We start from the raw sequence: 14,371 nt of genomic DNA, 5'->3' as shown, positions 1-14,371 counted from the left end.
TAAATAATTTAATAATTTAAATTTAGTAATTTAAGTAATTTTTTAAAGTAATTTTTAAGTAATTTATTATTGAAACACCTCAATGCCAAACACTTAAGTGATGAACAATCACACTGATCCTTTCTTCCAATTAATTAGTATTGTATCATCATAATATACTTCCATACCAAATTTTATATACATATATAAATTATTTTGCAAACTATTGCAAAAAATTTGAAGTATCGAAAACTGTATTTCACACTATTACTAATTGTTTTCTTTGTGTTAATAACCAAAAAGGATATTCTGATTACTTCAATTTTATTTACATTTTGATAAAGTGTCCTAGATTGTGATTGCACATCAATGTAGGTTTTGGGTTTGATTCTAAGTAGTTATGGTTTGCTGCTTCTGACTAAGTTTTTTTTTTCTTATTTGATAGTTATTAACAAAGGATTTTTTTAGCATATTCTTTAACATTGATTTTTTTTTTTTTTTTTTTTTTGAATGAGGTTTTTGGCTCAGGCAATACAATTAGTGTTGCAAATATAGGTTTGTTATTACAAGAGACAGTTGGCAATTTTTTGTTTTAGCTTTAATATGTAATAAGTTAGATGATTACATATTAAAACTAACATTTAACTTGAGCATCATAATTGAACGATGCCCAGAGCAAGTGAATACCTTTAAAATTGTCTGAATAAGAGAATTAATTGTTCATGACTTAGAGAATGGTTGCGTTACATTCATTAGTTTCACACAATGATAAGTATTTATGAAGTCCGTTCAAAAAAGGGTGATTATAAAATAAAAAAAATAATGAAACCTTTCAGATACTGTATTTTTAATTTATAAAATTATACAGGTGAAACCTTTTATAACATGATGCTCAGAGTCCAAAGAATCGCATTGTTGATATAAGCAGGATTGCGTTAGAAAATTGGAGCCATTTTTTGTCATTCAAACTTCATACATACCATCAATTTTACTCATCTTTTTTTTTTTTTGTGTGATGATTGCAGTACTATATCTAAGAAAAATCACGCAAAGAATAATAATGGAAATAATGCACAATTACATTGTTTCAATCTTTTATTTAATGCATTTTATTTTATTGCACTGTACCATAAAATATTTAAAAAACCAATATTCATGATGTTAAATGTACACAAACATGATAAACATACACCTTTTGTCACAAAACCAAATCAGTACTCACAAAAATTTCTTTTCCCTGTGGTTGTATTGACTGTTAAGTTCGTGTTTTGAAATTAACAAATGGTCGAAAATTCGGGAGAAAAACTAAAACATAATGTACTCCATTACATGCCATTAACATATTGTTACCAGCATGAAACAACAAAAGGATTGTGCCTTGTATGCAAATGACTTCTGTGATTTTACATGCATCCAGTGAACTTTCTTAAAAAAAATAATGCATATGTTCAAACATTTTGCAGTAAAGTTACATGTTGTTTATTATTGTTCTTAAGGAAATCAAAGTATAATGCGTATCGCGGATTCACGTTAAACTGAAAATATCACCAATTAAACTGAAAACATTACCACAAGGAATCCAAAATGTTGATCTTCAATGACTAAAAATTTGTTTCAACTGATGAAAAATGGGAGCCATGCTTGCATCGCATTATAAGTGGAATCACGTTTTAATGGGTTTCAGCTGTATCATGACAAATGCAAGTAACTGCATACGATTAACATACCAACTGTGTGGTACTATTCTCAGAGTAGTACCATATATGAAGTTCTCTAAGCAGTGCAGATGGGCTGCCAGGACAGTTTATGGGGTTTTGTCAGTGATATACAGAAACTTTGCTAGAGGTACTAGGAGGTGATTATCCCGTTGTACAAGGCAATGGTTAGACTGATTTTTGAATATTGCATGCAGGTGTGGAGGCCTTATTTTAGGCAGGATATAGATCTGTTGGAGCAGGTGCAGAGAAGGACAGCAAAAATTTTATTCTTAATTTAAATTAATATTTTGTATTATATTGTATAATAGGATCATAATACATCATTAGACACAACAGTACTCTTCACATCTAAAAAAAATATTTTCTAATGTGCTGCCAAATCGGCTAGTGAAGCAGGCAAAAAAAAAAAAAAAAAACACATGGTGCTGTAAAGATTTTTTTATGGCTAAAACTAAAATTTTCCAATTAAAAAATAACGATAAAGATGGAAAGCAAATACCATACTGAAGGAAAACAAAAATTCACGCTTATGTAATTCTAATGGATATTTAAATTTATAAGTTTTATCGTTTTGTTGTTTAAAATAAACCAGCCACAGATAATGTGTAAACAGTGTTATTTCTCTCTCTCTCTCTGAGGCTTGTTTGCATATGTGACTATTGTCTTCTCTATGTGTATCGATCTGCCTGCATGTAATAATTTGACTCCCAGCAGACAGACTTTCAGGAAATTTTATATTGGGGCCTTTAGAAATCTGGCAATTATCGTTTCTTTTTTTCCAAACAATTTGTATGTGAGGGAAGCAATTCATAAATTTAATATAGTCTTAATGCAGTATTATTAGCTTTAGACAGTCTGTGTATACCTTTGTGTGTATTTTTATGCAATGTGTATATGGTGTTTGCTTGTGAAGGGATATGTATACATACATAAAGAAAAGAGAGTTAAATGTATTGTAGAAGAGTACTAAATATCAAATGTGGGTTTTGTTAGAGAACATAAAACTATAGAATTTTATTTAGTGTTCTGTAAAATTATAACCTTAGTAATTTTTTGATAAGGAGATAACTATATTTACTTTTCACTTCTATTAAAACTTTTCACAGAAAAAAGGAAAAAAAAAAATCATTTAATTTAAGAGAAAAAAAATAAACATGCCTGACCTGTAATGCACTGTCTCCATATATTATATGCATATGTGTATAGGCGCCTCTGTAGCCAGGTGGGAAGGAGCAGCAGTGCATAGCACACGCTTCTTGATTAGACCAGGGTTCGAGCCCGTCACCACTAAATACGGAGGATGCGGAAAGGTCAAGGGAATGACCACCGCATATTCCCCGAGCAATATGGCCTTAGTTGCTAATGCTCCTAAAAAAAAAAAAAGCCAAACCAAACGTGTATATAAATAAATATTACATATATATATATAGAAATATTATATATATGATGGCAGTTCGAAACACACGGAAAGCCAAAGGCCAAAAAAAGAAGATAGCCGAACAATGAGCAAAAAGTAGTAACCTTTAAAATAAAAATTACGTAAAAATGTAATTTTTAAGGCGAAAAATTTAGCTAAATACTTCAAATTGGAAAGGAAAAGAAAAGCAAATATGCAATTAATAAAAATAAAATCTGATGTCAGCAAAGTGAATATTGATATATGATCAGGTATTTCATCGGGGGACTACACCTGACCATGCATCAAGGGACTGCATTTCCATACTTGCCCATAACTGTGCAAGAAAAAATTTATAAATACAAATGTAAATAAATGTAATCGAAATGGAAAGGTATCTTTTACAAAGTATGGACAAGGTAGTCCCTACACAGTTTTTATAATGAAAATACAATTAAGATAAAATTAAAACTAGTAAAAAAGCTGGAAGATTAAAAAATTTATACGTGAAAATGGCGATGCAAAAATACATGAGGTCAGTACAATAGCTGAAATCAAAGCAGTAACAAATAGGGACAAATCTGTTATATAATACAGCAACTAATGTGACAGAGAGCTATAGAAATAAAACAGAAGAAGCTGTAGTTTTAAGCTTAGCATTGTGCAAAGCAGCAGATGGCTAAAACTTAAATTGATATAAATAGTGAATTAAAACCAGTAGAGATAACAGAAAGATAAAATCATTTAGACAAAACAAATGCACTAAAGTGCGCAAAGCAGCAGCAAAGGATGCAGATGTATATATAATAATATAAATGCCAGTGCAAGCAACACCAAAGGCCACAAGGAAAAGAATAAATTAACTATAGATTAAAGATTGAAGCCAGCATATGGCAAAACGGAGTTACCAACAAGACCATCTAAAGACTGAAAAACAGAAATGGGTGTAATTTAAAGAATAGTATCACGCAAAGCAACTGCCATCTTTATTTTTATTTGTCATATTTATTATAATATGCATATTTACATTTGCATCCATTGCTGCTGCTGCTTTGCGCACTTCGGTACATTTGCCATATCCAGTTTATTTAACTTTCCAATGTTTTATTTGTTTATACTCTTTAATATATATATATGTGTGTGTGTGTGTGTGTGTTTTATTTATTTATTTGTGTTATTATTTTTAATAGATCTACGACATTCTGGTGACTTTGACCATGAATCTGGGGAACCTGTAGGTACATTGAGAGGAGAATGGGATCACTCACAACCTGTTGAAGCTATAAATGATCCTTCATCAGTTCTTTCTCATCCACCTCTTATTGCTGAAAGTCATTATTCAGAAATGCCTCCAGTAATTCATTCTGCTCCAGACCAGCATTCTTCTTTTTCAGATTTAGCTACTACTCTTTATCCTGAAAATCCTCCAATTTCCTATGCCGAACATGTGGTCAGCACAGCCCAAAGTGGTGCTTGTGCTCCTCCACCTCCACCACCTCCTCCAGCAGTTGTTACTACTTCTGCTTATTCTCAGTATGATGTGACTTATTCAAAGACATGGCCACCTCAGGATGAACATTATTCCAGAGAAAATGAAACATATGATAGGCAGGTATATGTAAAGTCGGAAGCCCAAGTTTATAATGCACCACCACCACCATCATCATCATCTGTTTCAAGTCATACACTGTGGGATAAAGAGTGTCATTTATCTCAGGATGGTCAGGATCACAATCATGATCATGGACATTATGGACAAAGTTCTGTTCACGACTGTAAACCACTACCAAGAGAAAAAGAAAGTTCTCAGAAAGAAAGAGAAAGAAATTGGGAACATGAAAGAGATTATCATGGTGATTATAAAGATGATGACATGCCTAGAAGTTCCGGAAGAGAATCTAAGAGAAGAGAAAAACCATCTGAGTCTGAAAGATATTCTAGGGAGCGTGATAGAGAAAAAGATCGAGATAGATCCAAAGATTCCAGTAGTCGCGACAGAGACAGAGATAGAGATAGGGATAAAGAAAAAGAAAGAAGCAGAATAAGAGACAGGGGATATAATCGAGATAGTGGCAGAAGTAAAGTGACAAGTTCTGGCTCACGTGATTCCAGTAAAGACAGTAGAGAATCACAACATAGACAAGATTTAACTAGAAAAACAATTTCACCAGCATCTCCCTCAAAAAACCAACGTCCAAGAACTCCCCAGTCTCCAACGTCTGTTGAAGTAGAAAAGGTACCTATTGGACCAAGGACTCCAAAAGATGAAGAACCTGGGGAATTAGTAGAAGAGAGCCAGTCAGAAACACAGTTTACTGCTACAACTACGGCTACAGCTGCTGCTGCTGTTACTACCACTGCCACTACTACTACTGCTTCCACCACCACCACAACTACTGCTACTTCTAATTCTGTTTCTACTATTGTGGAAGAATTGTTTGAACCATTAACTCCTGACCATTCTCCTGGTGATCAGTTATATAATTTATCAGAAGGCGAAATTCAGGAAGGAGACAATATTGATGATGGTTATGAAGAAATTGTCAGTGAAGAGGAAGATATGTCTGATGGTGATGAGAGAGACATGGACATGGTATGTTCCGTTATCTTTGAAAAGTCTTATATGTGAGTGCATTTATATGTATATATATATTTGTCTGCTTTTGTGCTTTAAATAGAATATTTTTATAAGATTACTAGAAATTCAGTAGTAATTACTTAGGGAAATTATTTGCTTTATACATTATGTTGTGTTTCATTTGGCTAGTAAAACAGTTGCAGCATAATATTTTTTTACTCGAGGTTAAGTAGATAAACAAAGAATTGGGGGGATATTGGGGGAGACTTTTTCCTACCATCCACACTCATTACCGCTGGAACTTGATTATCTGAGGTGAAATGGACTAAGAGTCTCTTATAACAGAAACCTCGAATAATAGAAACTGCCTTTTTTGCCTTTTAAATAGGGGCTTGGGATTGATTTATTACTATACAGTATTTATTATTACATTACTGCAATGAAAATATTTATGTACTGCAGAAATATAGCTGTACAGTATTATACAGCAAGTGTGGCACTAAATTAGTAAAGTTCTAATTTTTACATCATTGAATAAAATGCTTTAAAAACAAAATTCTAAATGCATTGATAGATAAGTTCACCTTTTTTAAAATCAGGTGCAAAGTGCCCTGGTTTGTTCAGTTTTTTAATGTTTTCCAGAATGGCCATCCCGTATTACAGGTTTATACATTATGCACACTCATAATTAATTTTAGCATCCGAATGTCAGAACCAGTGAGAACTAGCGTCTAATATTTGAATGTATTCTATCAACTTTTGACAAAAGTTATACAGGTAATCCTCGTATAACACAGTAGTTAGGTTCCTATAAAATCTCGTGTAGTGCAAAACTGTGTTATACGGGACTATGAATCAATACAAAAAGGGGAGTTACTTTCAAAAAGCTAACAAAAATACATCATTTTCTTATAACTATCGAAACTTAATTTTTATTAAAAATAAGGATATCCAAATCCGTCAATCCAAACACTGAGCACTTTTTACCTTTTCACAATTATTAGTGCTCGGGGATGAACTGTCATATTTGTGGGAATGAAAGATCCTGCAGCAACAGCAGTTCTAATTTTCTGTTCATTTTTCTTTATGGTCCAGATTGTTGCTTCATTTAAATTAAAACTTTTTGCAACATATATCTTTCCCTTTTTTAAGACATTCCAAAATTTGTATCTTTGATTCTAGAGAAATAGTTTCTTTTGAGCAGTGCTTTTATACTTCCTTAAGCATAATTTAGGGCTAGAATTTAATTTACAATAAAGTAATTATTCCTATACAGTTCTTAAGGACGATGTTTAGTAATACAGGGGGTTCTCGATATGCATTGTAGTTACGTTCCTAAAAAGCATGACTTATAACAAAACGGTGTATATCACATATTGGTTTCCCATAATAATAATAATTAGAAAATAATAATAATTTCTAAATAATAATTAGAAAATACACTATGAAATTATTAATAAAACATAAAAATACATTTTTTATTATTCTTCCTCTTACAATTGCTCCTCCTCAGCACTTGAAGTTGCTGCAACTGTAGCTGCAGTTCCTGTTGCTTCTGTGACTAGCTTTGAGGTTGAGGTTCTCTGACTTTTCTTGAAGAAGGAGTTTAACTTCATCTACTTGCCACCATGAATCTTTATATCATAAATCTCATGATGGCAAGACAAACTATCATTTATGAGTCGTGTTACCTTAGCAGAACAATCAGGCAGGTGATCACAACTCTGTAGAATGCCTATTAATTCATCAGCAAGGTTAAAAACATACCTAAGATTCTTTGTTGTTAAGCTGTTTTCTTCTGCTGGGTCTGTGTCTTCATCTTCCATGATCTCTTCATCAAATGCCTGCCGTATTCAGTTTAGCCATTTCTTCATTAGTTAAGGGCTGTGAGTGTAACTCAAGCAGCTCTTTAACATCCTCCTCCTCAACATTTATCAAAAACTTGCCTTGCTAAAGACACCAGCTCCCCATGAACTTCTTCAGAAGTTTCAAAACTGGTGAAGTAATGCACAGCTTCAGGATAAATGTTCTTCCAAACACTGTTCATGTGTTCTTCCAAATACTTGACACTGATCGGGATGGTCGTTACTTGTTCCATATACCACATCTCTCTGACTTCCTGATCTTTTTCTCATAGGTTTTTTTGCAGGTTGCTGGTGTTGGACACTGCTGTGTTGATCAGGTATGTAATTTTTTTCTTTTTGTCAGTGAGCATTGTGTCTGGTCTGTTGTGTGGGATCATCATGTCCATTCTTATGGCACAGTCTTGGTGTAATTTGTGGGTATGGGTCTCTAGTACGGCCTGAGGTTTGTACTTGTAATACAGTCTGGGCAATTGCCCAGACTGTATTACAAGTACATCTGCATCTGGGCGATTGCCCTGCATCCTGCAGTGATGTGCACAATTGATGTTGGGGCAAGGTGGCATTGTTGACATTTAATTTTCTACCGTGGAGTCCTTGATGGTATATTTTCTGTAGTCCTGGTATTGATTACCTAGTCTTGGATGGCAAGCATTGAATGCTTCGGTCTCAGGGAAGAACATCCCCGCTGGTGAGCTAGCAGGATGCTCTTAATAATAATAATCAAAATATTTAATAATAATATAAGGATAATAATATTGTTATTTATTTTTTGTTTTGGCTGGCTCAGTTGACAGAAACCTTGGTTAACAGAAGCTCAGATAATTGAGATGTAATGTATTTGGCTGTTTAATTATCATAAAATGTAATTATGAAAAAGATTTAAAAAAAGAATTTCAATGTATACAGTAGAGGCAAAAAGTGTTTCTGAACCTGCACGTGTGAAGTTTCTGAATTTGCCGTATACTGGTTACACTTGTACAGACAATACATGATGACACAATATGGTCTAAGTTGCTGATGAGCCTACAAACTAAGAATAGCACACTGGCTTTGAAGTAATTCCTTTCCAATGTTATATTTTTGCAAGCCAAAATTCCTTCGGTCCCTTCCCCGAAGTCTTCAGTGCCTCAGTCATAGCTGGTTCCACTTCTTCTTTGAATGTGAAGCCCTTCAGAGCTGTGTTATTACGAGGAATAGGAAGTAATAAACAAGGGCTAAATCTATTGTTGATTGCAAAAGAACTGGTATGGCAGTTTTGTTAGAAATCCAGAAGCGTAGCCACAGGAGAATGCACACATTCCTTTCTTGACCTGTAGTGACTAAACTCACACCCTCAACCAGTCACTGGCTGTGTATCTTTACATTTTCATACTATGCACAGACATAAAGATGTGCATGATCACTGCATCCTTTGCTGGATGTTTCCATAGCTCCTGAACATTGCCTCTACTACTTAAGTAGTTTCTACCAAAGTTAATTACATTTTTAATAGAACTCTTGATTCATTCTACCCACTCAGTAGTAACTTCCGTTATCTTTCAAAATGGTTGAATCTCTGGTTTCTTTATTAAAACATTGGAGGGTGCATTGCTTTCTTGAATATTTTTTACATTACATTTATTACATACATCATATTACATTTTTTTCTGACCCAATCATATTTTCACAGAGTAGCAGGATATCTTCTCTTCCTGTTTTTAAATGATAGTTGTCAAATCATTATATTTGGTGGCTAGAATTTTTTCAGATAGTGAATTCTAACACGTCAGTTTGTCTTCATTATAAGCATACAGTTTGACTTTTTTTTTTACTTTTAAGGAGAAATGCTGTCCTTTAGAACACTTAATTTATCAGTATGTAATTAGAAGTGAAATAATCAGCCTTTACTGTGATCAGCAGACTTCTAAATAGTATGCTGACTGATCTTTGTTGGCAAAGATGTTCAAATATTGCAAATTCCGGATTTTATTGTTTGTGTTTTGCAAATGTAGTAGTAGTAGTAGTGGCATGTGATGCAAGAAAGCATGTGTATGAGCTTATGCAGCATCAGCCAAAAAAAAAAAAAATTCACACCATTCCCTCCAAATTCCTGTCCAGTTCCTCCTTAAATTTATTCAACCTATCAACTTCCACAACGACAAATGGAAGTTTGTTCCAGCAATTAACCACCCGCTGGCTAAAGGCAAATTTCCACACATCTATTCTACATCTGTCTTTTCTTAATTTGAATTTATGCCCCCTTAGGTTTGTAATCTGAACAAGTGGAAGGATCACATCAGAATTCAGCGTGCTCAACCCATTCAAGGCCTTATACACCTCAATCAAATCACCACACAGGTGCCTAGTCTCCAGCCACTGCAATTTGCAGAACTTAAGCCTCTCTTGGTAAGAGGATCCCTTCATTCCCCTCACCAATCTTGTTGCCCTTCTCTGTACATGCTCAAGTAAATCTACATCCTTCCTAAAATGAGGCCTCCAGACCAGTACGCAGTACTCAAGGTGTGGCCTGACCATTGCCTTATACAGAGGGATAATCACCTCCTTTTCCCTGCTAGCAAAGTTCCTGTATATCATTGACAAAACCCCATGACCTGCCCTGGAAGCCTGTCTGCATTGCTCAGAAAACTTCATATCTTCCTGCACAATTACTCCCAGGTCTTTTTCATTTTCTACCACCTTAAGTGTAGTACCACACAGTTGGTATGTTTCTCTGGGGTTACTTCTACCCATATGCAGTACTTTGCATTTGTCAAGGTTAAACTTCAGTTGCCACTTCTTAACCCATCTGCTCAAATTATCTAGATCCTGTTGCAGTAGCACACTGCCATTACTGTCATTAACAACCCTGCCAACCTTTGTATCATCTGCAAACTTCAACATTAAGCCTGATATACCTTCATCAATATCATTGATAAATATACAAAACAACAGTGGACCCAACACTGAACCCTGTGGGGTTCGGCGCTGGGTTTTTGCACGCTGATGTTTTTGTTTTGTGTGCATGTCCTTACATAGAACTACTGAACTTGCCCAATTCACTTTCTTAATTCATTTAGTAGTTCTCTGTAAGAACTACTGAATGAATTAAGAGCTCTCAATCACCTTGTGTGTCCCTTTTTGAAGACATCACTTAATTTTAAGTTTTGTATTTAAATCTAAACTTTATCTTTTCATTTTCTTGATTAGGCCATATAAGTTCTGATTTTGAGATAGGCTCTTAATTCATTCAGTAGTTCTTACAGAGAATTATTGAACGATTTGAGATTTTAAGTGTGTAATAGCACATAAAATGCATGAGCTATTGATCACAAATAAGAATGTGCTATAGGATGTCAACATTTAAAGTGATTCAAGATAGACTGCAAGCACTGCTATTGTCAGATGCAGTCTTGAATAAATATATAATTTTTTTTAAAAATTCTGAAAAGACAGGTATCCCCCATTCTACCAAGGTTCTAAACACAGTAATCCAGGTATTAAACCTGATTTTTTTACATATGATGTTATGCAGATTATTGCACTTTTCTTGCTGGTGAAGTCTTGTACAGGTTATACTTGTAATATTTCAGTTAGATTACCTTTCTGTATATAATACTCATATCTGTATATAATACTCATAATAAGTATTGAACATTTTCTATTTTTAGGTTGAAATTGATTATGACTTAACAGATGAAACTTGGAATTATATGTCAAGTTTTAATCCTTTTCACTGTGAATTTGGACAACTTCAGGTTTGTATTTTTATTGAATGAATTATTTAAAACTTATTGTTTATATGAAGGTTGTTCAATTTCTCTTTTTAATAGAAGTTGTTTGCACCAGAACAACAAAACTCTTTATGAAATCCCTGACACAGCCATACCCTGTGTATGTGTGCATCTTATGCAGCATGCAAGTTAACGTCAGACTTTGTTGATCCAAGTATAGAACAGTTCTGTATCATCAGATTTCTCTTAAAAGAGAAAATGAAAGTGACTGAAATTCCCTGCAGGTTAAGTGCACAATATGGGGAATAGACTACTCTTATATGCAGTTGTGTATGATTGATGCAACAGGTTTTTCAAAGGCAATGAAAATGTTTCTGAGCTGTTGTGTGTGGCTGGCATCTGTCACAGATATGAGCATTTGTTGCAAAGAGGAACTGATTTCGGAAAACAAAATTGCATTGCTTGATATTGCATCAAAAGTATTGAAAGTGTAGAAGCAATTATTCATGGACACCTAAAAAAAGGAGTGTGCATGGTGAGTCCCAAAATGCTGATGTTCAACCAGAAGGCATGTGTTGCCATTTCTGCCAAACAGCTGAACTGTTTTTTAGTGGAGAGAAAAATGTGCAACAAGACATGGATACACCACTTTACTTCAGAATTAAGGAAGTCCAGTGTGGAATAGCACCACAAAGGATACTTACCACCCAAAAAAAAATTCAACAAGAAACAGTTTTCAGATAGCAGGATCATGGTAAGTGTCTTTTGGTGTTCAGGATTGATTCTTGTCAATTTTTTTCCGTAGTTATTGCTTAGTGTTATAGAAACTTGCTTCTCAGTGATGTGCATACAGCAGTTTTCAAGAAAAGGCTTAGAAAACTGGCAAAGGAATTATTCACTTGTATGAAAATGCATTTCCAAATATGGTGAATTTGATACAATGACGTTGTCAACCTTGGGCTAGAAAATCATGAACCACCTTCCTTACAGCTTTGATTTAGCTCTCAGTGATTATCATTTACAATGACGGAACACTTGGGAGGACAGAAATTCATAACAGATCACAAACTCAAGCATGGTGTTCTGATCTGGCTATGCAGTCAGCTTGTTTCTTTTTTTATGCTGACAGCATCAGTGTCTTGCCAAGGCACTGGCAAAAATATGATTTAGCAAAGGAATAATAAATTTAATGATTCTGGTATGTTTGTGTATTTTTTTTATAAAAAATAAAAGTCCAAGTTAACCTTAAACCACCCTTGTTATTAAATGTAATTTTAGAATTTATAATTCTGAATTCTACTGTTCATTAAATTCTAAAATAATTTTAAGATCCATTTCTTTGTCATAACCTGGCAAGGATTAGAAATAGCACCAAAAACTGTATATCTCTGTAATCTAGAATATTGAATATGCAAAGCCTATTTTTGTGCCTTGAAGCTCCGTTTTATTTTTTTCCCTCCCTAAAAGATCACAATATTTTTAGTTTTTCCAGGAGCCTTTTTTAACTGCCTTTGAAGTCAATGAAAAAAAGTATAAAAAGAATAAAAATGATGAACTTTCAGAAGATTCACAGACACTTAAACAGCTATTGAAATATTTTGCTGATAAAGAACATAATGAAAAGTAAGATATGTGTACGATTTGATTTTATTTTGTATTAGCAGTTTGGGAATAAGGTTTGTTTATTGATCTGTTATTATATTAGCTGTGTTCTTAGTTCTAATATTTTTAAGTAGTAGTAGCAATTTTTCATCTCTAACTGCTGTGTTTAAATCATTTCCAAGATAAAATAAAGAATTTCTAAAATAAATTGCAGAAGTATTAATTTATTCTGGAAATAATTCTTTCTAAATTAAAATATTAAATAGTTTTTTCAAGGAATCACTAACCTTGTTCATATTTGTTTTGTTTTTTTTTGTGTAGCCAGGTTAAAAATTCAACTTTTTTAAGAAGAATTAAAATTTGAATAAATTGAAGAATTGCATTTTTTATATATATAGTTTTTGAATTGTTATCTTTGCTGTTGTGCTGTAAGTCTGTAGCAATTTGCTGAGTGATAAGTAGGTACCAGTATCATTTTGGTTGTGGGACAAATGTGATTTCAAAATTTGCGAATCACCAAAATATGATTTTCCTGTGAGTTATTTCTGCTTTTTTAGTCCACGCAGCATGCAAATCTGTCTGTGACGCTGTGATTAAGGTATTTTATGCAGCCAAAATTCCCAAAACAGTGACAACAACAGTGTGATACAGCTACATTAAGGTTTCACTACAAATTCATCAGTGGGGTATCCAAGCTGCTGGATTAGAGTTTGCATTGAAATTTATTGCTTTAAATTTATTTCTTTTTAAAAATTTCTCATTTATAATAAATTATACCTTTTTAATAATAATGTTCTATGTTCTACAATAAATATCAGGAAAAGCATTTTTTTAATGATAGTTTAAAAAGTAAGGAAAACATTTTTAGGGTAAAAGCCACAAGCTTTGACAGCTGTATAGCACTGCTGTAGATTAGGGTAATAGTCTTATTTTTGCACTTTGCTGTGAGAAAACTTTATTATGAATGCATCAGTCTAATATTGAAGCTACTTAACCCAAGTTGTTTGGTATTGCGCTACACACTTTTAACTAAAAAGGCTTCTCCAATAGAGTAAACCCTCATTAAACCGGACTAATAGGGGCTAAGAGGTGTCCATTTTAATGAAAGTCTGGATTTTATGAAATACGCTTTGTAATGTGGGTAAAGCTTATTTAAACAACATAATGCATGTGGATACCAGTAAAAACATGTTTATTTTACATTAAAAATATGTAGTAAATATATGTATGTATGTACATATTGTATTTACATTAAAAATACAACTGTCTGAACTGCAGCTGGGAACCAGGTTATTTGTGCAGTGTGAGTCATCATGGCCCAATGACCTCAGACACAATACATATGACCTTTGAGCCCGATTGTCATTTGATTTTTACATTTAAAAATTTTTTTAGAGCTGTTCGGATTAAGCAACGTACGGATTGCAGGGGTCTGGATTAATGAGAGTTTACTGTATTCTTATTTATTTAAAATTCTTGCCAATGTTCAGATTGCTGTTTTGACCATGGTTGTGCATGGTTGG

At 33.5% G+C, this 14,371-nt stretch overlaps 1 protein-coding gene across 2 annotated transcripts in view; it reads left to right on the top strand.

The window, feature by feature from the left end:
• The window catches only part of vir (VIR_N domain-containing protein), a 346,195-nt gene that overhangs the window by 29,395 nt on the left and 302,429 nt on the right, over window positions 1–14,371 (top strand). For both annotated transcript variants that reach the window (XM_090377624.1, XM_090377623.1), the window contains exons 6-8: window positions 4,284–5,686; window positions 11,184–11,270; window positions 12,730–12,869. In XM_090377624.1, the coding sequence (XP_090233750.1) occupies window positions 4,284–5,686; window positions 11,184–11,270; window positions 12,730–12,869 (1,630 nt within the window). The remainder of the gene's footprint in view (window positions 1–4,283; window positions 5,687–11,183; window positions 11,271–12,729; window positions 12,870–14,371) is intronic.

The sequence above is a fragment of the Mastigoproctus giganteus genome, chromosome 7 (genome assembly GCF_048544385.1).
Source record: "Mastigoproctus giganteus isolate SK-2022 chromosome 7, ASM4854438v1, whole genome shotgun sequence".
NCBI classification, from domain to species: Eukaryota; Metazoa; Arthropoda; class Arachnida; order Uropygi; family Thelyphonidae; genus Mastigoproctus; species Mastigoproctus giganteus.
Note: the sequence above shows the minus strand (reverse complement) of the source record. Positions and strands in the feature narration are given on the sequence as shown.